At 40.0% G+C, this 24,203-nt stretch overlaps 1 protein-coding gene across 7 annotated transcripts in view; it reads left to right on the top strand.

Annotated features, from left to right (window-relative positions):
• SLTM (SAFB like transcription modulator) overlaps nucleotides 1-24,203 on the top strand; it is a 79,149-nt gene that overhangs the window by 29,019 nt on the left and 25,927 nt on the right. For 5 of the 7 annotated variants that reach the window (XM_029952377.1, XM_029952373.1, XM_029952372.1 and 2 more), the window contains 12 exons: nucleotides 1,004-1,153; nucleotides 1,383-1,486; nucleotides 1,579-1,745; nucleotides 2,234-2,319; nucleotides 2,515-2,678; nucleotides 5,088-5,268; nucleotides 5,999-6,123; nucleotides 6,917-7,087; nucleotides 8,018-8,332; nucleotides 8,578-8,722; nucleotides 9,767-9,927; nucleotides 11,756-12,814. In XM_029952377.1, coding sequence (XP_029808237.1) covers nucleotides 1,004-1,153; nucleotides 1,383-1,486; nucleotides 1,579-1,745; nucleotides 2,234-2,319; nucleotides 2,515-2,678; nucleotides 5,088-5,268; nucleotides 5,999-6,123; nucleotides 6,917-7,087; nucleotides 8,018-8,332; nucleotides 8,578-8,722; nucleotides 9,767-9,927; nucleotides 11,756-11,864 — 1,878 coding nt within the window. In that variant the 3' untranslated portion in view covers nucleotides 11,865-12,814. Of the gene's footprint in view, nucleotides 1-1,003; nucleotides 1,154-1,382; nucleotides 1,487-1,578; nucleotides 1,746-2,233; nucleotides 2,320-2,514; nucleotides 2,679-5,087; nucleotides 5,269-5,998; nucleotides 6,124-6,916; nucleotides 7,088-8,017; nucleotides 8,333-8,577; nucleotides 8,723-9,766; nucleotides 9,928-11,755; nucleotides 12,815-24,203 lie in introns of those variants that run through there. The other 2 variants (XM_029952376.1, XM_029952374.1) reach the window with 2 other exon arrangements.

The raw sequence follows: 24,203 nt of genomic DNA, 5'->3' as shown, positions 1-24,203 counted from the left end.
CGTGTGTTTTTCAGATTGCATTTTTATAGGTGGGTGGCTTTTTAGTAATGTTTTGAAATTTTTTATAGTAACTCATTATAGAAAATTATTAACACTCAAAATTTCTAGAAAATTACCTTTTTTCCTCTAAGAGATTCCGCGTAAGCTTATGATAGGGGAAGTTTGGCCCAAGTCTAATTGAGAATATTAATTTCTTTGCTTTCATTAATTGTGTCATTATTGGATTGATATGACTATTGTCATAGTTGGAAAATTTAAGAAAAAAACTAAAAGTAGATTACATTGCTTTTTGACACTATTTTTTATTTTTATTTATTTAAAAAAATTTTTTAATGCTTATTAATTTTGGAGAGAGAGAGAGGGAGAACCCACACATGGCAGGGGAGGGGGAGAGAGAGGAGACCCGAAGCAGACTCCAGGCTTTGAACTGTCAGAACACAGCCCGATGTGAAGTTGGAACTCAGGAGCCACAAGATCATGACCTGAGCCAAAGTTGGATGCTTAACTGACTGAGCGACCTCAGTGCGCCTTGACACTATATTTTAAATGTTTATTTTGAAAGAGGGGGAGGGGGGGAGAGAGGGAGTGGGGGAGGGGCAGAGAAAGAGAGTGGGAGAGTGAGAATCCTAATCAGGCTCTTGGTTGTTGTCAGTGCACAGCCCATCATGGAGCTCAGTCCCACACACTGTGAGATCATGACCTGGGCTGAAATCGAGGGTTGGACGCTTCACTGACTGAGCCATCCAGGCGCCCAGTTTTTCACACTTAAAATTTTTCACCTGGATATTTACTTTAAGTACTTAATGTTATAAGCAAAGTAGATGGTGATCACAAGAATATGAACCAAAATAGTAACATATCCAAAATGTATCCATCATCATGAATTCATGTGTCCTAAATCTGTCCTTTTATTTGATTATTGTTAGTTTTGAAGTTTGATCTATTCAGAAATGTATGTCATGGTAAAGTTGTAAAACTCTGTCAAGTGCTTTTTATGTTCTAGGTTCTGAGTGCAAAGGTAGTTACAAATGCTCGAAGTCCTGGGGCAAAGTGCTATGGCATTGTAACTATGTCTTCAAGCACAGAGGTATCCAGATGTATTGCACATCTTCATCGCACTGAGCTGCATGGACAGCTGATTTCTGTTGAAAAAGTAAGCTTGCCTAAATGTATATAAAAGGGAGGTTACTTTGAGGGCTAGCAATGCTTACTTTAAAGATACTATACCAGTAGAAAGTAGAATTCGGAATAGTTTTTAAGTGTTTATTTTTATATTCTTACTTCTATGTGTTCCACATTTTCTCCCAACAATATACTTTTTTATGATCTGAAACATAACTTTAAAACTTAATTGGTTTTTTTTTCCTGTTTAAACCTTTCAGGTTAAAGGTGATCCTTCTAAGAAAGAATTGAAGAAAGAAAATGATGAAAAGAGTAGTTCAAGAAGTTCTGGAGACAAAAAAAATATGAGCGATAGAAGTAGCAAGTAAGGATTTATTCTTTTGATAAGCACTAGATGTTTTTGGAAAACTGATGCACAAGTTCTCATTCTGTTGTTTTCTTGGGTGGTATGATCAGGACACAAGCCTCTGTGAAAAAAGAAGAGAAAAGGTCGTCTGAGAAATGCGAAAAAAAAGAAGGCAAGGATACTAAGAAAATAGAAGGTAAAGATGAGAAGAATGATAATGGATCAAGTGGCCAGACTTCAGAGTCGATTAAAAAAAGTGAAGAAAAGAAGCGAATAAGTATGCTATGTATCTTTATTCTCAATCCATTTCTAATGCTTTCTACTACTTAACTTTTACAGTGGAAGGGAAAACCTGAGATTCCAGTCCAGATAAATATTTAAACTTGGTTGTTAGTGTCGCTGTAGTAGAAGGGGAAGTCTGGCAGCTCTAGTTGTGTTCTGCTGTACTCTTGGGAAACTAGGGTGTTCTTGCAGCTAAGCCCCTTTTCTGTAAAACCTGGGCTGCCTCAACACGGTCATAGATTTGTAGCTGTGTAACGGAGTTGGGATCTCTTGGTATCACTGAAAGTATTGATGTTTGTGGGTTGAGCTATTTTTATAAACCATTTGCAGTTAAGTTCTCGTAGAATAAGTACGTTTATTGCGTGCCCTGGTTTGTGAATATCTGGCTATCTAAGATTTCAGCATTTTTACATTATATTTATTGTCTTTTTTAATGAAATAGTTTTTAGGCATTTTGTTTATCTAATTTTTTTCTTCTCTTAGGTTCAAAGAGTCCAGGGCACATGGTAATACTAGACCAAACTAAAGGAGATCATTGTAGGCCATCAAGAAGAGGAAGATACGAGAAAGTAAGTCTCTGAGAGGGATGCTGTAGACTCGTCTGCTGTTTTCAAAGGAAGATAATTCAGTATCTCTGTCACTTGACAATTGAAGAAAAATAGGATGTCATTACTCTTTTAAGCTTTTTAAATGAGCAGCTGAACTTGAAAATGAAACCCCTACATTATTTTAACTTCGAGTCCTGTTATTTTTTTTTCCTGTAGATTCATGGAAGAAGCAAGGAAAAGGAGAGAGCTAGCCTAGACAAAAAAAGAGACAAAGACTATAGAAGGAAAGACATCTTGCCTTTTGAAAAGATGAAGGAACAAAGACTAAGAGAGCATTTAGTTCGCTTGGAAAGATTGCAACGAGCCATGGAACTTCGAAGGTAGGAAAAGTGTCTATTCTATACCTGTCTTTACCTATAGGTACATCTTTCACCCTGGTTATAAACCAGATTTCTAGAAATTGTATTCTCAAGAAAGCTGTTTGCCGCTTTTATGAAGTGCAGTAAAATGTAATGGTTTCTGAAGCTTGCATAGCATTTTATAATTTACAAGGTGCCTTTCCATCTGTTATCTCTGTCTCCACTGCTCTGTAAGGTTAGGTGGGCCCATAATCTAATTGAAAAAATGGAGTCCCAGAGAGGCTAAAAGACTCTTCCAATGCCACATGGCTAACTAGTGGCAGAATTGGGACTCAGACCCAAGTTTTCTGACTCTAAGTCCATTGCTCTTTCCTCTATTCCAAAGCTGCCGCCATGAAAAACATTTTAAAGGAAAAGATGATGGTGACATAAGATAGTCTCAGTGTCATCTCTAGTGCTCAAGTGTCTATTTTGTACCTGTCTTTACCTATAGGGACATCTTTAACACTAGTTAGAAACCACATTTCTGGAAATTGAAAGCAAGTGAAGGAACATTTGCCTTGTGAGCCTTATCATGTTGAAACTGTCTCAAAGGAAGCATTCTCCTTAAAACAACAAAAACAAAACATTTTCTATTTTTAGTGGCAGTATCTCAACAGTTTACCGTGAATGCCAGTTTGCTTTCATATGTCAATTTTTTGATGCCACTTAAATTATTCTTGTGATAGGGTTTTGTAATACAAATTTCCAAATATTAACGTGTCTCATGGAGAGGTCTTTTATCATGGGATTTCATCTATTCATTCACAAGAGCATCAGGAACTACTAGACACTTTGGATGACTTAAATAGTACTATGATTGCCACACACTTTATAGAAGGAAATAATCCTCACATTGCTCGGAATCCATTTTCTCTTTTTTGATGAAGTCCTAATAAGCTTAGCTTCCTACTCAGATGACGGGTCAGGAGGAGTGGGAGCTGCTGGAGCAGGGGTTCTCCTGCCTCTCACATCAGCACCCCTGTTGTATTAAAAACAGTCACAGTGTCCTCTTTACTTTGCTGAAATGTAGTTGATGCATACTAGGCTTACAAATGTGTTATATGCCTATACAAACAATTTCCAAAAACCAATATAATGCCTTACTTCTAATATAAAGGAGAAATAAAAGTAAATTATAATGAAGCTATATTCCAGATATGAATGTTTAGGCCCGACTCTCTAGAAGACCTAATGAAGTAGTCAGATGTTTACAACTCTCTTTAGATTCAATGAGAATGTGACAGCTACACATACAGACTGATACTGGTGTGTCGTTTTGGTAAGTCAAAAGCAGGAGTGGTGTTGGCATTATGACATGATTTCTGAAATGGTGAACGACTCTTGGTGAAGGTCTTAAGAAAGTATAATTTTCCTTCTAATTAACATGGGGGTGCATTCCTGGAAATTTTAGTGTCTCTAAAGCCATGCCAACCATGCAAACCAAGCAACCTAGCATTTATTAAAGATAAGTGAATTTTAGGCTCCAAATTTTTTAAAGGTGATTTTGTTTTGTTTTAATGACGCGAATGCCCATTATGGCATTTGAAAGTAAAATGAATATTGGACAATTTTTTGCTGTGCTGAACTGACTATTCCATGCATTATAAAATATTTAGAATCCTTGGTCCCCAGTCACTCAGTGCTGCTGCTAATGGCCCCGATGGTCCTTGGGATAATTTAAAATGCCCCTCAGATGTCCATGGGAGCAGTACTGACGCACTAAGAGCCACTGGGTGGCTAGAGCAAGACACGCTGATAGAGTACACTGAGGGCCTTAGAGTGAGGGGATGAGAAAAATGTGATTAAAAGTCCCAGTACAATATCTTCCTTAAGTTCAGCAAACATTTGAACTGCCTCCTGACTGAGAGAAGCATGGGCCCCTGAACAGCAAAAAAGCCCTTAAGGGCAACCATTTTATTATATGTTAGTATGTGCTGTAATTCATGTTGACGGATATGCTCCCAAGTCATCAAAATAAGGTATACTTTGTTTAAGGAGATAGAACACATACTAGGTACTGGAAAATTTCCTGTCAAATATAGAAATTGTAGTTTTGTAAACTCATATGTAAAACATGTCCTTATTAAAATGTCAATTAACTAATGGGTTATTGTTACAGTGGGATTTTTATTTAAACAGGAATCCTCTAAGAGGCAACTACTCTATAAATTCAACTTCTCAAGTGACAATCTTAATAAATAAGTGACAGCATTGGAATCTGTTTAAAGTTTTATTCTGAGTTCTCTTTCCAATTACATTAAAACTACTTAGATTGAGTTGAAGTTTATTAAACTTGCCAACCACAAGGAAAAACTCAAACTCAAAAGCTATTCTCTTTCACACAGTGCTAGCATAATTTAAGTATTTCTAAATACTGATTTTTGTTAGACGAAGAGAGATTGCAGAAAGAGAGCGTCGAGAGCGAGAACGCATTAGAATAATTCGTGAACGGGAAGAACGGGAACGCTTACAGAGAGAGAGAGAGCGCCTAGAAATTGAAAGGCAAAAACTAGAGAGAGAGAGAATGGAACGCGAACGCTTGGAAAGGGAACGCATTCGTATTGAACAGGTGCAGTCAGAAAATCTTTTCATCTTAAATAACTGACCTTTTTCAAACCCTGTGATTTTTGCCCTTAAATTTGCTTTACTTGTTGTAAAGCCTCTCTAGAATGAGTTCAGTTGATGAACATTTATTGAGTGCCCCTGAAAGATAACAATCAATTAGGTGCGAGCTAAAAATACATTTAGCGTGACTTTGTTCTGGCCGATTGGTAGTAACTGGAGCTCTGCAATGTCACGGCAGCCTGATAGTCTGAGCATAGGACTGTGAGTCCAGAGTGGTTGTAATCCAGGCTCTGTCACTATCCCAGTCTCAGCAAATCATAACTTATTTCCTTACGTATTGAGTGGGAATGAGTTCCCAAGGCTGGAAGGAAATAATGCCTCTCTTTGCAGAATTGCATCAAAGCACTTAGTTTCCGTACATGTTTAGACCTTTATTTCTAATTCCCTTTAGGTGCTTTTGTTTCAGTCCAATGATGAAACTGAATCTGACCTTCCCAATTACTTGCCAGCTTTCACCACCCGATCTCTGTTATTTTAATGTTGCAGAACAATAGCCATAGCCTAGATTGCTGATTTCTGAAGTCAGTTTTGTTTATGTATTTGTCCCAGGTATGTGTTTTGCCTGGTACTTGCCTATGGTGGTTTCTTAATGCAGGATGAAAACAAAGTTGCGCATGTACTTACCTTATGTTTTCATTTTGCATTGGTTGGTCTTCCTTCTGTGTTGTCTGAAGGAACGTCGTAAGGAAGCTGAACGTATTGCTCGAGAACGAGAGGAACTGAGAAGGCAACAGCAGCAGCTTCGTTATGAACAAGAAAAAAGGAATTCTTTGAAACGCCCACGTGATGTAGATCATAGGTAGTTGCCTGCTTTCTTCTCTAACCGTTGCTTTTGCTACCTTACTATGCCTTGCAAATTAAGACTGACCAGAGAATTAGAAAGTACAGGCAACTGTCCCTGGAGTAAAAGTCATGATCAGTAGGGAAGGGAATGATTGCAGGACTGGAGTGGATCCATTGCATTGTCAAGTAGGAAGAGTCTACTCTCTTTCCCTTTCCCTTCCTAATGGCAGATGTTTTTCTATCATGACTGGAAATACGTAATGATAGTGGGCTTCTGTGATGCTTTTCAAACTTAGACCCATTTGAAAATTGTTACAGGGTAATGCAGATAACTTGGAAGTTACAAACTTGGGTTGTCTGTGTTCGTGCTGCTTAATAGATTTCAGAATATGTATAGTTATTTAATTTTCTTAATATAAATTCTATGAGATTTAGTTGATTGTGTTGAAAAATACATAGAATGAGTGAATTGTGCTTGGGACTTACCTGTGTAACTTTTCCAGAGTTAAACATAACTGAAAACGTGGTTAGAATTTTATTATAAAATGGGATCTGTTTTTTCCATTTATGAATTTTAAAACAGACCATTTTTCAACGTTTTTCTCGCTTGTGAACTTCCTCTAACACTGTATGGCTTCTTGGGTCTGATAATTCTTTGCTAGCTTGTTCTTGTAACAATGTTTTGTGTCTTGAGTTTATTAGCCCTCTGTGTCCACAGTTCCTAGCATGTGGTATGTATGACTCCAAGTAAGTGTTGTTGGATTATTATAAAACTAATTTATATAAATGAGCAAATGTTTCTCTTCAAGGCGAGATGATCCTTACTGGAGCGAAAATAAAAAGTTATCTCTAGATACAGATGCACGATTCAGCCATGGCTCTGACTATTCTCGCCAGCAGAACAGATTTAATGACTTTGATCACCGAGAGAGGAGCAGGTTTCCTGAGAGTTCAACAGTACAGTCTTCGTCTTTTGAAAGGTAGATGCCTTGAAAGTTACTGTATTTGGTACATGAGCCTTGCTAATGATATGTTTGGTTCTCTACTAAAATCTTAAGTACTACAGGTCAGACCTAAGTGTTCAGAACAAATTGTTTTAGTTTTTGGTTTTTACTAATTTAATAAATTCACATAATCAATTTATGTAAATATGATTCAGTGTTCAAAATTAGTTTGGGGTTTCTGGCTCAGTCAATAGAGCATGTGACTCTTGATCTCAGGCTCATGAGTCCAAGCTCTGCACGGAGTGTAGAGATTGCTTAAATAAATACATTTTGGAAAAAAAATAGCTTTACTCAGCCACTCGAACAAGCTTAAGTAGATTGGCTTTGTCTTCTTAACCTTGTTTAAAACTAGGTGGGAATACTGTTAGCTTTGGATGTGCCTCAACTGTTAAGAACAGTAAGACAGAGGCGCCTAGCTGGCTCAGTTGGTTGGGCGTCCAACTTCAGCTCAGGTCATGATCTCATGGTTCGTGGGTTTGGGCCCCACTTCGGGCTCTGTGCTGACAGCTAGCTCAGAGCCTGGAGCCTGTCTTCAGAGTCTGTGTCTCCCTCTCTCTCTGACCCTCCCCTGCTCGTGCTGTCTCTCTCTCTCTGTCTTTCAAAAAATTTTTTTAAAAATTAAAAAAAAAAAAGGCAGTAAGACATCCTTCAGGTTGGTAGTCACTGGAGTGTTTTGCTGTAGTTTCTCTTCAGACACTAAAAAACAATTTTCATGCCAAACATATAGCTCATTTTAAAAGAATATAACTTATTGATTATAATAACATTTGAGGCTTTTTTGGTGGCTTTGCCTTAAGTTCCTTTTTAAACAAGCTGTAATTACTAGTTATGCAAATAAAATTAAGAAAAATAAGGCCAAGTAAGGACTTATGGGGACTTGTGTTCTTTGTTTTGGATAATCAATAGGCGAGAACGCTTTGTTAGTCAAAGCGAAGGGAAAAAAACCCGTCCTGCTGCACGAAGAGAAGATCCAGGTTTTGAAAGGTATCCCAAAAATTTCAGTGATTCCAGAAGAAATGAGCCTCCACCCCCAAGAAATGAACTTAGAGAAACAGACAGGAGAGAAGTCCGGGGAGAACGAGATGAGAGGAGAACCGTAATCATCCACGACAGGCCTGATCTCACTCACCCTAGACATCCTCGAGAAGCAGGGCCCACTCCATCCAGACCAACCACCTGGAAAAGCGATGGTGGCATGTCCACTGACAAACGGGAAACAAGGTATTGTGTAGTTTCGTTGTCTAGCTCGTGGTACATAACGCATTTGGGTTTAGGAAAAAAAGATGTTAGGGCAGCTGGCTGGCTCAGTTGGAAGAGCGTGCAACTCTTCACCTTAGGGTTGGGGTTCGAGCCCCACATGGGGTGTAGAGATTACTTGAAAAAATAAAACCTAAAAAAATTTTAAAAACTTTTTTAAAAAAAGGTGTTGTAGAGTTTTGATCTTGTCTTTGGGTTTTGTTTCACAGAGTTGAAAGGCCAGAACGATCTGGGAGGGAAGTATCCGGACACAGTGTGAGAGGGGCGCCCCCTGGGAATCGCAGCAATGCTTCCGGCTATGGAAACAGAGAGGGAGACCGAGGCGTAATCACAGACCGAGGAAGTGGAACACAGGTAAGTGCTTGAGGGTTTATTGTCAACTCTCCAGGAATAAATTCAGAGGACTAATTTTTTTTAACATTTTTTTCTTTTTTTTTTAAATTTTTTTTTTAATGTTTATTATTGAGACAGAAACAGAACATGAGTGGGGGAGGGGCAGAGAGAGAGGGAGACACAGGATATGAAGCAGGCTCCAGGCTCTGAGCTAGCTGTCAGCACAGAGCCTGATGCGGGGCTCAAACCCATGAACCATGAGATCATAACCTGAGCCGAAGCTGGACACTCAACCGACTGAGCCACCCAGACGCCCCTGAACAGAACTTTTAAGACAGGGTATATAATACGGACATTCTGCCCTATTGAGGGTAAAACTTAGGGCAGACTCATAGACTGTCTTCAGATATCTGTTTGGAACAGATGTTCTGAGGAGGGCGTCCTGCCCCTGCCTTGACAGTTCTGGTTTTCATGATGTAGGTGGTTGTGCCAGTATCACACCTCTGTGGAGTCCCTTCAGCTGTATTTTCTGTAGACTAAGTATTGTCCTTTTTGACTCTGCTTCCTTGGATCCTTAGTTCTGTGGCTTTTGATTTTTCATATTCATTACTCTGCTTTTTTAGTCATGTATGTAAGACCTTGTAAGAGTCATAGCAGTAATGAGTACCGTGTGAAATAGGACGGCGACTTGTGTGTCTGTGTGCTGCTTGCATGTTGATCTCATGCCCCACCTGGATTTGTTTTCAGGTTTATCTTCCCCTGTGCCTTGTTACATATCTATAGATCAATGCATATATACATATCTAGAAATACTCAAAGTCATGCTAGAAGGTATAGAAATAAAAATGGAGTGCTGAATCATTGCTCCCTTACTCTATGCTAAAGCCCGAGCAGCTTCTCAGTACGAAGTAGGTGGAAACCCTTTGCATATGCTCTTGTATTAGTCACCGGTTTTCTTCTCAGACATCGTACTGATTTGCTTCTCACATTAAGAGCACACCAATATAAGTGAGTCGGCATGAGGCTGAGGGTGCCATGACTTTTCTTTTATATGTGATTCTTTAGCACTATCCTGAAGAACGACATGTGGTTGAACGCCACGGACGGGACACAAGTGGACCAAGGAAAGAGTGGCACGGTCCTCCTTCTCAAGGGCCTGGCTATCATGATGCAAGGCGAATGGGTGATGGTCGGACAGGGGCGGGCATGATAACCCAACATGCGAGGTAAGTAGTTACTCAGTTAAGACTTTTCTGCCAGCATACATCCAAACCTTTATCCTTTCTTAAAGTGTAGTGTAGTTTCTGAGAGCTTGAAGTGCAGCTAGTAACAGCCCTAGCTCTGCCCAAATATTTCCCCACATTAACTCAAAATCTCTCAGAGACTGTATGTAGGGCAGCTGATAGTTTGCTAGTTTTTGTTCCTCATTATAAGTTCATCGATTGGCTTTCTGCCCTATGGTTCAGGATACAGGTATGTGTGTATGTCAGAAACCAGTAGATAATGAACATTAACTACATGTTGGAGGCGTGATCTTGTTCACTGCCTGTCACTCCTAAAAGTCCTAGAAAGGAAGAGGAAACAAAGTATATTCTGCTTCCTCCCTTTTCAAATAGCTCTAGCAAAACTTTTGGATATTTAACCCAAAGCCTCTTTGTATTCTAAGAGATGAGCTTCATTTTCTCTGGGCACTAATATCTGTCGTGGCCCTTCAGCTGGCAAGTCTTGGCCTCTCCGGGCCTTCCACGCCCTTCTTTCTTTCCCATTCCCCTGTCTTAGCGGGGGTGTGGCTTGGCAATCCAAGTTACTGCTATTCTGTCGGTCACTCCTGCCATCAGACTTGAATGAGTGTTTATTTTATTTGGGCCTCCTTACTCATTCTGTCTCTGGGTTTAAAGGTTACCAGTGCCTTTTTTCTTGATTAATCTGTATTCCTTTATTTTCTGAGTTCTTAAGCTCTCTGGCAGTTAAGCACCGTTTCTCACTGTTGCTTTTCCCTTTTTGTGTGAAACGCTTCTCTGTTTTCCACTGAGTCATATTTTTTTTTCCTACCTTTTTGATTTCCTTTGCTGGCTCCTTCAGATGGTTGAGCTTTAAACACCAGTCTTTGTAGTTAGGTCTGTATTATGATCTTCATGTAAATGATTTGCTGTCTCTGAAAAGTCAGGGTCACAGACAAACTCACTCCTCTCCTGTTTCATATCTTCTCCTCCCGTTTGTCGTCTCGAGCTTCTTTCAGTTTCCCGGTTCCGCTGTTCATCTCATTGACCCAGACGGGGCCTCGTCTTTATCGCTCTTCATCCCCAGCGTAAATACGGAAATGTGGTTCCGTTCTTTAAAGAAGAGTTGTAGTAACTGTGCATTCTTCCTCATTTTAGCTTCTCTCTGAGCTTCTCAAGTTAGTCTTTTTCCTTCTCTCTTTACAAACTTAACTGTTAGAACTGTTTTCATATACCATTAACTTGGTTCCAAAGCCATGAGCTTTGGTCTTATTCTGCTTAAACTGTTTTACCTTGGGTTTTTATCTCCCAAATTGGTTGTAGGTTTTTTGGTGCACCTTTTTTCCTCTGTCTCTCATTCGTACCTCCTATGTTGCATTAAACATATAAAAAATCCACCTTCCTGCAAAATCCAAAAGTAGTTCTCTGATGATGTCCTCTAGTTCAGAGGTTCAGGTTCCTCATTGGTGCTGATGCTGCCGACCTGGGGACCACACCAGGAGAGCCGCTGCCCCAGGCCGTCCATGTGCACTTCGTTAAAGGGCTTAGTAGCATAAAGAGGGGATTTGGAAGCGAGAGTGCTCACGTTTAAATCCTCATTCACCCATTCGTTAGCTGTGATCTTGGTCAAGTCACTTAGCCTCCAGATCTCATTTTCCTCATCAGTAAAGAGGGGTTTGTAATGGTACACCTCCCCGGACTGTTGAAAAGAATCAGTTATTTAAAATGGGTAAAGTACAAAGAACAGTGCCTGGTAAATGATAAGCATTTTATAGGTTTTCGCTGTAATTTATTCTTTTGTTCTTGACAATTTTTTCTTTTAAACCTTTTTCAGTAATGCGTCCCCAATTAATAGAATTGTACAAATCAGTGGCAATTCTATGCCAAGAGGAAGTGGCTCCGGATTTAAGCCATTTAAGGGCGGACCTCCGCGACGATTCTGAAAATTAGCTCTCTGCCATGGTTTCAAGATAATTTATTGAAATCTCCTGTAAACTTTACTTGACTACTTACGAAGAGGACCTCTGACTTGCTTGAGAGTTCTGTCAGACTTTTCTTTTTTTCTCTTTTTTTAAAACTTAACATGATTGCTTTTCTCAATTTTGGAGAAGATGTTTAAATAGTTCCGTTGTAACTTTTAATAGTTTTGTGTATCATTCAACTTTTTTTCTTGCAGCACCAAGACACATTTGAAAAGATGGAATCAAAACCATTTTGGTTAACTCTGCGTGAATATAAAGAGTAGTTTGCAGCTGTGTGGTAGCAGTTTAATTTGCAGCATTAGCTCCGTGGTGTCAGGCCCTAGAGTTTCTTCCTGTCACCAAGAATTTTCAGCCTCTGTTTTGAAGGCTGTCAAAGCTTAAAAAGTCTGCTGTCTAATTTTTAGAGAATAAGATTGTTCCTTGCATTTCTGAGTATTATGTAACCTATTTTTGCAGAAGGTACTGTTACATTAAGTGCATCTGTGTATCCTGGTTTAAAAAAATGTACTCTTTTTTGAAATAAACCTTCATATTCTGTATAGTTGCTAAAGCGTTGAGAACCTTTTTAATTGTAAAATGAGAGCCGATTTTCAGGTTAGTGTAGCAGCACACGTGTTCGGGTTTGCATGGTATGAAACCAAATAGATGAACGAAACCTTAGCTATGAGGTTTGTGTCACTGAGGTTTTTACACTGAGTTGTGCAGGTAAGTGCACCTGTAGGCAATCTGCACTATTTGGTGAATAAATTCCATCTCTGGGAATTGTGTGGGTACTAATGTTTCCGTGTTCCCAACTATGTTGAGAACTGGAAAAAACCAGGTTCTAGATTGGTGAATCAGTTGGGGTTTGTAAATACTTGTATGTGGGAAGGCATTGTTGTCTCTGTGAAAATAAAGATCCACGCCTGGAAGTGTATGTGTCTTTGTTTCCAGCTATTTAGGCGTTAGTCCTCCTGCCCTTTCTGGTGTTAAACCCAAAGTCATTGACTAGGGTTAGAGCTTAATGCCAGCCTTTTGGTCTTTGTTCCTAGGAAATAAATCTAACTTCCATTCTTCCCCTTGGTAGCTGGGTAGCATCCTCTGTTAAAGTGTTAGAGAGTTAACCTCTAATCTTACAGCTTTTTTTTTTTTTTTTAAGGCATCTTTTCTAGGAAAGCCCTTCAAGGTAAATTTTGCATACCACCTCTTAAAGCCTCCCCTGTTGCTTCATATGCATCAGTGAATAATATTGCAAATGGGCTAGATTCTTAGGTAATTCAAGAGTCTGAACACTCATATAAAGGGAAAGATGGGGACAAGGGGTTACTCTGAGGCCATCTTCTGATTGGAGGAGGAGTCTCTGTAGAAGTTGTTGTAAACGTCTGAGTGGATATGGTCGCGCTGAGGGGACGGCTTAGACTTCTGAATGGTGTGGCAGCCACCGCACCCGGTCTTCAGCCTTGTGAGGAGCTGCCACTGCTGTATTGCTCTGGATTTCATAAGCTTTTCTGCCCTTCTCAGCTCTACAACTGGTACTTCAATTTGTAAAGGTTGCTGGTTAAATAGAGAAATGAACTAGTACAACTGCTGACTGGACACAACTTGGGGTAAGGCAGTAGTTCGTGGTCAATCCTGGGCTCTACCGCCAGACATTCGTGGGTGGGGCGTAGGCATATTTTCCCACAAATGTTCTCCAAGATGATTCCTATGTGCAGGTAGCATTGACAGTCACTATAGATGTAGAGCCCAGAGTAGGTAGGACCAAGTGCTGTCGCAAAAGCTGCTGGCATTTTTGTGGGTACTAGACTTTTCCTCATCACTGGTCAAACACGGTTTTTCAGTTTTAGAGACCCCATCTTTTGCCAGTGGGGATGAGATACTCTGATTAATGTGATTCCCATGTGATTAGTAACTTCAGATAGTTGAACCACTCAGGCATGGGCAAAAGGGGACTTTTGCGTCAGCTTTAGGAGCTTTTATCCAGAGCTTTCAGAACTGTCCTGGTTAAGCTGTGAAATCTTCGTATCATTAAAATTCTATGTTACAGTAATTTGTTTTTCATTCTGTTAACTAGAGAGTCGCCTCCGAGAAGGGTTTAAAAGGGTTTTAGCATGGGCGCCTGGGTGGCCCAGGCCGATGGACATCTATCTGACTTTGGCTTAGGTCATGAGTTCGAGCCTAGCGTCTAGAGCCTGCCTCAGATTCTTTGTCTCCCTCTCCCTCAGCCCTTCCCCTGCTCACACTCTGTCTTTCTCAAAAGTAAACATTTGAAAAAAAGGGTGGGGGGCACCTGGGTGCTTCAGTTGTCAAGCATCTGACTTTGGCTCAGGTCATGATCTTTTGGTTCTTGAATATCTTGTGGTTTGTGAATTCAAGTCCTACATCAAGTGAGCATAAGCCCCGCCTCTCTCTCTCCCTCTCTCTCTTTCTCCCCCCCTGCCGCCTCTGACCCTCATGGGATTCTCTCTCCCTCTCTTTTCTCTGCCCCTTATTCATTTGCACCTTCTTTCGTGCTCAAAAAATAAAAAAATAAAATAAATAAAATAAAATTTCTACTGGGACACCTGGGTGGCTCAGTCGGTTAAGCGTCTGACTTCGGCTCAGGTCATGATTTCTCAGTTCCTGAGTTCAAGCTGCGCCCCCCCCCCCGCCCCCCCCGGGCGCTGTGAGGCCAACTCAGAGCCTGCAGTCTGCTTTGGATTATGTCTTTTTTTTTTTCTCTTTGCCGCTCCCCTGCTCCCACTCTGTCTCTCTCTCAAATATAAACATTAAAAAAAAACCCAAAAAACCATCAAGCAAATAGATAAATAAATAAGGGTTTTAGTCAGATACCAAGATTAAGAGACTAGATCAAGAGAATGTCTGGAGTCCGGTTCTGATCCTGATTGCTGAAGCATATAATTTAATCTTTATGGAACCCAAATTCTTTATCCATAGATTTATGACTTTTATGATTCCTACTGTCCAATTTGTATTATAATAAAAATTCAAAATATAGGCAGCTCTGATCATTCAGTCACAGGAAATTAAAGGGGAAAAAATCCCACATAATAAGCATACTTCAAATTTGTTGTTGTTGTTGTTATTTGAGAGAGAGCATGCACAAGCAGGAGGGCAGAGAGGAGGAAAGGAGCCCAACAGGCCCCACGCTGCCAGCGCAGAGCCCAGCGCAGGGCTCAAGCTCATGGAATAGGGGATGATGAACTGAGCAGAAACCAAGAGTTGGACGCCCATCCGAGCCACCCAAGCGCCCCAGTAAGGTAACTTATAATATTTATGTTCTCCCCATATTTAGTCTGTATATTCATTTTCACTCAGTGCCAGCATGCTGCTTTTGTAGAAGTTATCAAGCTGATTTTAAAACTTCCATGGAAAGAAAAAGAAAAAAACTTCCATGGAAATGGAAAGGAGTGATATTAGCCAAAATAATTTTGAAAAGTAACATTAGAGGAATTATATTACCTGGTTAGTGTGAGTCAAGGAAAATTAAATATGAGTATGAGTCCTCACGGAAGTTAATGTTTATTGAGCACTTAACACGTGCTAGGCATCTTACTAGGTAATTTACATGCGTTTTCACAAGGTTATGTTTTAGGTGAAGGTACTTTTTTTTTAAGGTGTTTTAAGGTGTACACACACACATATAGTAAAAGTGTGTTTAGCATTACAGGAAACGGGTTTCCTGTTTCAGAGTTTTCAGAAGTGGTTGTTCCATTTTGCATCAGCAATGTAATGGGTAAAAATTGCTCCATAGACTCAACAGTTGGTAGTGTCAGTCTTCTTAATTTCAGCATCTTGATAGGTGTGCAGAACAATCGTGTGGCTTTAGTTTACATTTCCCTGCTGACTTAGGATGTTGAGCATGTTTTCGTATGTTAATGACCACTGATACAGCTTTGTGAATTATGTCTTCAGATATTGACCCCATTTTTATTTTTTTCAAGTTATAAGTATTTATTGTCATCATTCATTTGTATTTTGAGCACTTAGTGCATTCCTTTTTATTTTTTAATTTATTTTAATTTTTTATAGTTTATTGTCAAGTTGGTTTCTATACAATGCCCAGTGCTCATCCTAACAAGGGCCCTCCTCCATGGCCATCACCCTTTTTCCCCTCTTCGCCACTTTCATCAACCCTCAGTTTATTCTCAGTATTTAAGAATCTCTCATAGTTTGCCTACCTCCCTCTCCTTAACTCTTTTCCCCCCTTCCCCTCCCTATGGTCCTCTGTTAAGTTTCTCCTGTTAGACCTATGAGTGCAAACATACGGTATCTGTCCTTCTCTGCCTGACTTATTTCGCTTAGCATGACACCCTCAAGGTCCATCCACTTTCCTACAAATGGCCATATTTCATTCTTTCTCATTGCCATGTAGTACTCCATTGTGTATATATACCACATCCTCTTGACCCACTCATCAGGTGATGGACATTTAGGCTCTTTCCCTGATTGGGCTATTGTTGACATTGCTGCTATGAACATTGGGGTACATGTGCCCCTATGCATCAGCACTCCTGTATCCCTTGTATTTACCCCCATTTTTAATTGTGCTTTTTATTGTCTTATGGAGATTTAAGATCTCTTTGTGTATTATGGATACCAGTCCTTTATCAGATACACACTGGGAATATTTTCTTCCAGTCTGTGCTTTGCCTTTTCATTTTCTTAATGGTGTCCTATGAGAAACAGGTTTTAAATTTGATGAAGTTCAGTTTATCATTTTTTTCCTGTCAAAGTTCAGGGATATTTTTTGTCCGGGGTAGAAATCTTTGCCTACCCCCTAGGTCACAGGTTTTTCTTGTTTGTTTTTTCTAGGTCTTTCATAAGTTTTAGTTTTAATATTTACATAAAATCCATTTCGCGTTGACTTATGTGGATATCCAGTTTTTCCAGCATTATTTGTTGAAAAGGCTATCATTTCCTATAAATTACCTTAACACCTTTGTTTTAAAAAATCAATTTACGGGGGCATCTGGGTGGCTCAGTTGGTTAAGTGTCTGACTCAGTTTCGGCTTAGGTCATGCATGATCTTGCAGTTCATGTATGAGCCGCGCATCAGGCTCTGCACTGACAATGTGGAGCCTGCTGGGGATTTCTCTCTCACTGTGTCTGCCCTGCTAGCTCTCGTTCGCTCGCTCGCTCATTCTCTCTCTCCCCCCCCCCCCCCCCGCCCCCGCCATCCCCGGCTTATGCTCTCTTTTTCTCAAACAAACAAACCATTAAAAATGTATATCTATGAATCTACTTCTGGACTTTGTTCTTTTTCATTGATCTGTATGTCTGTACTTTCACGAACACCACACTGTCTTGATTACTATATCTTGATATTAAGTCTTAAAATGAGGTAATAGAATTCCTCCGCTTGTTATTTATGTTTTTCAAAGTTGTTTTGGCTAATCTCACTCCTTTGCATTTCCATGTAAGTTTTAAAGTCAGCGTGATAATTTCTACAAAAAAGGTTTGCTGGAATTTTGAATGAAACTGTGCGGAATATATAGATTAAATTGTGGAGAACTGACATATTTACAAATGATGCTGAATCTTCCAATCCATAATTAGTGTATCTCTTCATTTAATAGGCCTTCCTTAATATTTTCTAGCAGTGTGTTACAGTTTTCATTGTATAGATTGTAACACATTTTTTCTTAAATTTATCCCTAAGCATTTAATTTTCTAATGTTCCTGTAAATGGTCTTTAAAGTGTTTAATTTATTGTTCATTGCTAGTACGAGGAAGCAAAATTGATTTTTGTCTATTAGGCCTTGTATCTTTTTTTTTAATATTTTATATTTAAGTAATCTCTACACCCAGTGTGGGATTTGAACTTACAACCTCGAGTCACGAGTCTCATGCCCCACGAACTAAACCAGCCAGATGCCCCTGTACCTTGTATCTTTGACCTTGCTAAATCTACTTCTTAATTCTACTGACTTTGTTGTAAATGCTTCAGGGTTTTCCATGTGCACCATCGTGTTTTCTAGAAACAAAGGTAGCATTAGGTTTTCCTTAGGAATCTAAATGCCTATTTTCCCCTTTGTCTTACTGCGTTGGCTAGCATCTCCAATAGACTGTTGAATAGGAGTAGTGAGGGCAGATAGTCTTGTTTAGTTCCCAATTTTAGGGGGAAAGCATTCAGTTTTTTGCCATTAAGTATAATGTCACTTGTGAGTTTTTCATTTATACCCTTTATGAGGTTGAGGAAGTTCCCATCTATTCCTAGTATACTGAGCGTTTTTATTACAAATGATATTGAATTCTGTCAAATGCTTTTTCTGCATCTATTGAGGTGATTATATGGGGCTATCCCTTCATTCTGTTAATAGGGTGTTGCATACTAGAGAGAATTCATGCTAGGTTGTGATATATATAGACATAGATAGAGCTGGGTTTGGCTTACTAAAATTTTAAGGATTTTTCCCCACAACTCAGTGATTTTAGTACTTTCACAGATATGTGCAACCATCACCACAGTCAATTTTAGAAACTTTTCATCACCTCAAAAAGATACCCTGTACTCTTTAACTGTCACCTCCTCCCACATTTCTCTGGCCCTTCCCCAGTCCTCAGCCTCCACTGATTTATTTTCTGTCTCTATGTTTTTGGCAATTCTGGGCATTTTATGTAAATGAAATCAAGTGTTATCTTTTATGTCTGGCTTTTCCCTACTTACCATAATGTTTTCAAGGTTCATCCATGTTGCCACATGTAATCAGTACTTCATTTTTTTTATGGCTCAATTATTTTCTGTTGTATAGATAAGCCACACATTATCCATTCATCAGTTGATAGAAATTTGGTTTTCCTCTTTCGGTTTTATAAATAATGCTGTTATGAAGATTCCTGTATGTATTTTTATGTGTGCGTATGTTTTCATTTCTCTTGGATATACACCTGGGAGTAGAATTCCTGGATCATATGGTAACTCAGCGTTTAAATGCTTGAGGAACTGCAGACTATTTTCCATATTTGCTCTTTCATTTTACATTTCTATCAACAGTTTATGTAGGTTCTCATTTTTTCCCCTTTCTTACCAATGCATACTTACCTCACTTTTTGATTCTAGGTAGTCTAGTGAGTGTGAAGTGGTATCTCATTGTGGTTTTGATTCGCCTTTCCCTGATGACTAATTACACTGACTGTTTTTTCCTTTGCTTATAGACCATTTGTGAATCTCTGTTGGAGAAATGTCTATTCAGATCCTTTGCCCATTTTTTAAATTGTGCTTTGTCTACCTTTTTGTTATTGAGTTGTAAGAATTTTTAAAGTATCCTATGTAGGTAAAAGTCCCTTATCAGATATATAACTTGTAAATATTTTCTCCCATTCTGTGGGTTGTCATTTCACTGATAGTACCCTTAAAAACATAAGTTTTTAATTTTTGGGCACCTGGGTGGCTCAGTCAGTTAAGCATCCGACTTTGGCTCATGTCATGATCTCATGGTTTGTGGGTTCGAGCCCCACATCGGGGTCTGTGCTGACAGCTCAGAACCTGGAGCCTGCTTCAGATTCTGTGTCCTTCTCTCTCTGCCCCTCCCCGTTCATGCTCTTGTCTCTCAAAAATAAATAAATGTTAAAAAATAAAAATAAAAAAAAGACTATTCTTTCTGCATGAATAGTTTCAGCACTGTTTTTTTTCTGGTTTTGTCAAAAACCAGATGGCAGTGGACACATGATTTTATTTCTTAACTCTCAATTCTATTCCATTGATATATTTGTCCTTATCCCAGTACCACACTGCCTTTATTTTTGTGCCTAGTAAGTCATGAAATCAGAAAAATTTGGTTTCCTTTCTTGCTTTTTGTTGTTGTTGTTGGTAAGAATTTTTGCATTGTTTCCATGAAGAATAAATAGTCTGTGATTTTTTTGTAATGTTTATGAGGGTGATACATAATGTGATACATAATGAGATAGAGAAATGTTTTTTTCCTTTTTCCTTTTCAAACAGAGTTTAAGATTGGTATTATTTTCCCTTAAATGCTTGTTAGAATTTACCAGTAAAATCATGTGGGCATGGAGATTTCTTTTGGAGAGAGATTAAATTTACAGATTCAATATCCTAAGCAGACATAGGGCTATTAAGATTTTCTATTTCTTTTTAAACCAGTTGTTAAAATTTTTGTTTTTCAAGGAATTTATCCATTTTACCTAACCACATTTATTGGCAGAAAACTATTCAATTCATTTTATTACCTTTTACAAAATCTGTAGGATTTGTAGTGATGCCACCTCTTCCATTTCTGATATTGGGTATTTATTTATTTTCTCTTTTTCTCTCAATTAGTCTGGCTGAAGTAATTTTAGAGTTTCTTTCTCCCCACAAAGGACCAGCTTTTGGTTTTGTTGATTTTTTAAAAATTATCTATTTTCTATTCATTTTTTTTCCCTAATCTTGCTCTTTGTAGTCTTCTGCTTATTTGTGTCTAATTTCCTCTTTTTCTCCCCCCTTATAGTGGAAACTTAGATCATTTTTCTAGGCCCTTCTGTTCTTTTTTTTTTTTCAATGTTTATTTTTGAGAGAGAGAGCGCGTGAGTGGGAGAGGAGCAGAGAGAGAGGGAGACACAGAATGTGAAGCAGGCTCCAAGCTCTGAGCTGTCAGCACAGAGCCCAAGGCAGATCTCAAACTCAACTGTGAGATCATGACCTGAGCCAAAGTCAGAAACTCAACTGAGCCATCCAGATGCCCCAGCTCATTTTTTTTAAGTTTATTTATTTAGAGAGAGAGAGAGCGAGCGCACACAAATGGGGGAGGGACAGAGAGGGGGAGAGAGAATCATAAGCAGGCCCTGTGTTGACAGTGGCTCGGGGCTCCATCTCTTGGTTCGTGGAACGAAGCATGGCGTCAGGCTCTGTGCTGACACGAACTATGAGGCTGAGCCCCTAGTCACTGTCAACACAGAACCTGCTCGCGATTCTTTCCTGCCCGCCCCCTGCCCCTTCTCTGTTCACACGTGTGCACATGCTCTCTCTCAAAATAAATAAAGGTGTAAGGACTCATCTTTAAAGATGATGAGACACAAAAACACTTGGATAGGTAAAAGGCAGAACTCTGTTACTTACAACCCTGTCAAGAAAAAGCTTCCATTCAGTGACACACAGGGCTGTGCCCAAGAACTGGTAACAGTAAATCAGACCTGGGTGTTAAGGGGCAGCTTGGGTATTGCGAGTGGGAAGAGGTTAGCTAGGGTCATGGGCTTGAGGATCAGCTATTTTGAATAATTTTGTTGGTAACATTAGGACTGTCCCGAGCTGTCTGTTCCTGGCCCCAGTGTAAGTGGGGTGGGTACATAGTGACCCAGAGGATGAGAACTCAGTACGGGACTTGGTGAGGGTGTGGACTTTACCAGCCATTCCAGAAGGGAAACTGACTTGCTATTTAGCCAGCGTCTTTAAACTGAGTCAAGAGAGCTTTTTTAACTTGTAGAGATATTTCCTAAGGACATGACATCTAGATCTTGAGCTTTCTGCACTTCTGTATTCATTACAGTATTATTTGTAATAGCCGAGACATGGAAACAACCTAAATGTCTGTTGATGGTTAAGGAGATAAAGAAAATGTGTTTGTGTTTGCATACACTCAATGAAATATTTTTCAGCCTTATAAAAGAAGGAGAGCCTGCCATTTGGGACCACCTAAATGCACCCGAAGGACTTCATGCTAAGTAAGCCAGACACAGAAAGACAAATACCGCATGATCTCACTTTTATGTGGAATCTAAAATAATCAATTTAATAGAAGCACAGAGTGTCATGGTGGTTGCCAAGATGAGAGGAAGGGGAAAATGGGGAAATGTTGGTCAAAGGGTACAAAGTTTGAGTTTTGCCACATAATGACTATATTGTTAGCAACACTGTATTGTTTACTTAAAGTTTGCTAATAGGGTTGCTCTTAGGTGTTCTCCTTACAAAAGGAAGGAAGGAGGGAGGAATGGAAGGAAAGAAAGAGAAATGGTCACTGTGAGGTGATGCATATGTTTGTTAATTAGCTTGATTGTGGTAATTATTTCACAATGTATGTGTCAAAACCAGATGTACACCATAAGTATATATAATTCCTATGTGTCAATTATACCTCAAAAAGCTGGAAAAAAATTTGTTTTGCGGTCAAATGCTCTATCCCTGAGCTATACCCCCTGGAAAAAATTTTTAAGATAGAATTTTTAAAAATATATTAACATGGACTTCTTTTTCTTTTTAATTTTTTTAATGTTTATTTATTTTTGAGACAGACAGCTCATGAACGGGGGGAGAGATACAGAGAGAGAGGGAGACACAGAATCCAAACCAGGCTCCAGGTTCCAAGCTGCAAGCACAGAGCCCCAGCCCAGGGCTTGAACCCACAGACCGTGAGATCATGACTTGAGCCGAAGTTGGATGCTTAACCGACTGAGCCACCCAGGCATCCATAACATGGACTTCTTTTAAAAGTAATTGATGCCTTGATGTCTTGACATCAGTTTTAAGGTTAGTTATTGGGGTATTTGAATGGCATAAATAGAAGGGAATTTGGGAGAGTAGAGGTAAGTTGTCGTAAATAACATAAAAAACATTTTATTATGAGAGTGAAAAGGAAGAAAAGTAGAAGCATACGGCACGCTTGCAGACTAGTCCATAATCAAGCTCCCCATTTTTATGGCATTAGCCATGAAAACTGATCTGAAATTTCTGGGTCTCTAACAGTATCTTGGTGAAGTTGTAAAGTGTGTTAAAAGCCTAAGTTCTATTTTTCATGACAATACTATCTTGGTCTATTCCTTGGGTGAAGGTGGCAGGTTTTACGGTTCAGTTGTCGAGGGAAATGAACTGATAGGTCATTGAGATGTATTTAAGCGTTAGTGGTATTTGTTGCAGCCAAGGGGAAGGGGTGTTTGTGGGGGCCATTGAGGGAGATGCAGAGTGGGCAGCCAGGCGGCAAGCCTGGGTTGTGGGGGCAGGGAGCGCACTGGGGGTGGGAGGTCCTGTCCCCAGCAGTTTGAGGGCTGGACCCACACGAGGCAGTGGCATACGGGGGAACGATTTACATTACCTCTCAGAAGCAGTGTTAGGAAGCAGATTTAGGAAGCTCTCTGAGATTTCCATTTAGGCACGGGGGTCTTAGGGCAGAGAGCAGGGGGTACGCTAGGATTGTGGGCTAAATAAATAGCGAGATCAAGAAGCATAGTAGAATCCCTACTGTTAGAGGGAAAGCAGTGAGTGAGCCGCATCTCATTTGTCAGAACCTTAGCCGACCCAGCCCGTGGCCGGTGGGCTCAGTGCCTGGGGTGGGGTCCTCTCCAGCGCAGGGATTTGGACAGGAGGGACGGTACCTGTAGTGGTGAACTGGGCCAGAGCAGTGTGATTTGGTACTAGGGACTGGTGTATCCTTTTCCAAGTAGATACCCTCTCAGATTGGGATGGGTTGTGGGATTTTTGTTGTTGTTGTTCTTTGAGAGTTTAATTTTTCTGAGACTAGAAACTACAAAATTGAACTGTAAAATCCTGAAAATCTGATCAACCTTTTAAAGTCACTAATTCTAACCGTTTTACTATACATGCCTTAATTTTACACTCGCAAAACTATAGGATACTGGATATTGTAATGGATTTTTTAATTTTTTTTTTTTTGCATCAAGGGTATAAACCTTCCTCCTACAAGTTAAGGATGTTATAGTAAGACCAAGCTGCTTGTAGAATGTGAAGGCAATGTCGGGCCTGGGAGCTTGACTTACAAGTATCTTTTAAGTACAGGGGCTTTTTAAGTTCAGGGGCTTTGTGGGGTTACGGCTGGCAAAAGTGATGCCAGCACCCACGATTCTGCCATAATTGTGCTAGAGTACCAGAACCCAGCTGGCACAATCAAACCCCTAAGTGACCAAATCTAAAAACTCCCCAACAGTCCCAGGTTTTGCCCAGATGGGTGGTGAGAGGGGGCTTCTGCGGCAAATAGATTTTAAATCTTACGGCCTGACTTCGCTGCATGTCGTTAACACGGTCTCGTGGTGTTCCCAGTCCAGACACCCGTGGCTGAGCTGCTGGAGCTGCCGTGTTAAACTGCGTGCAGGTCCTCAGCCTTCGCCGGCTACCAGGGGCCTTTTGTTCTGTGTTGGTTTGAGTGTCGGCGGGCAAGCTGGCAGAGCCTTCCGGCCACAGACCTTTGCATAAGCCACACCTGATGGCATGTGGGCCTCGACATCTGCTCTCTGTGGTTGAAACAGTGACTGCAGCGGAGGGCTTGGGCCTCCATATTGCAGACCAGAGAAAGCACTCGGTCCGTAAGTGACAAGACCACTAGCCAGTAGGATGGTGTGCAGCTGCACGTGACAGGCTTTTGTCACCTGCTGCTG

The sequence above is a fragment of the Suricata suricatta genome, chromosome 9 (assembly GCF_006229205.1).
Source record: "Suricata suricatta isolate VVHF042 chromosome 9, meerkat_22Aug2017_6uvM2_HiC, whole genome shotgun sequence".
Classification (NCBI taxonomy): domain Eukaryota; kingdom Metazoa; phylum Chordata; class Mammalia; order Carnivora; family Herpestidae; genus Suricata; species Suricata suricatta.
The sequence above is the reverse complement of the archived record's forward strand: the minus strand, read 5'-3'. Positions and strand labels throughout refer to the sequence as shown.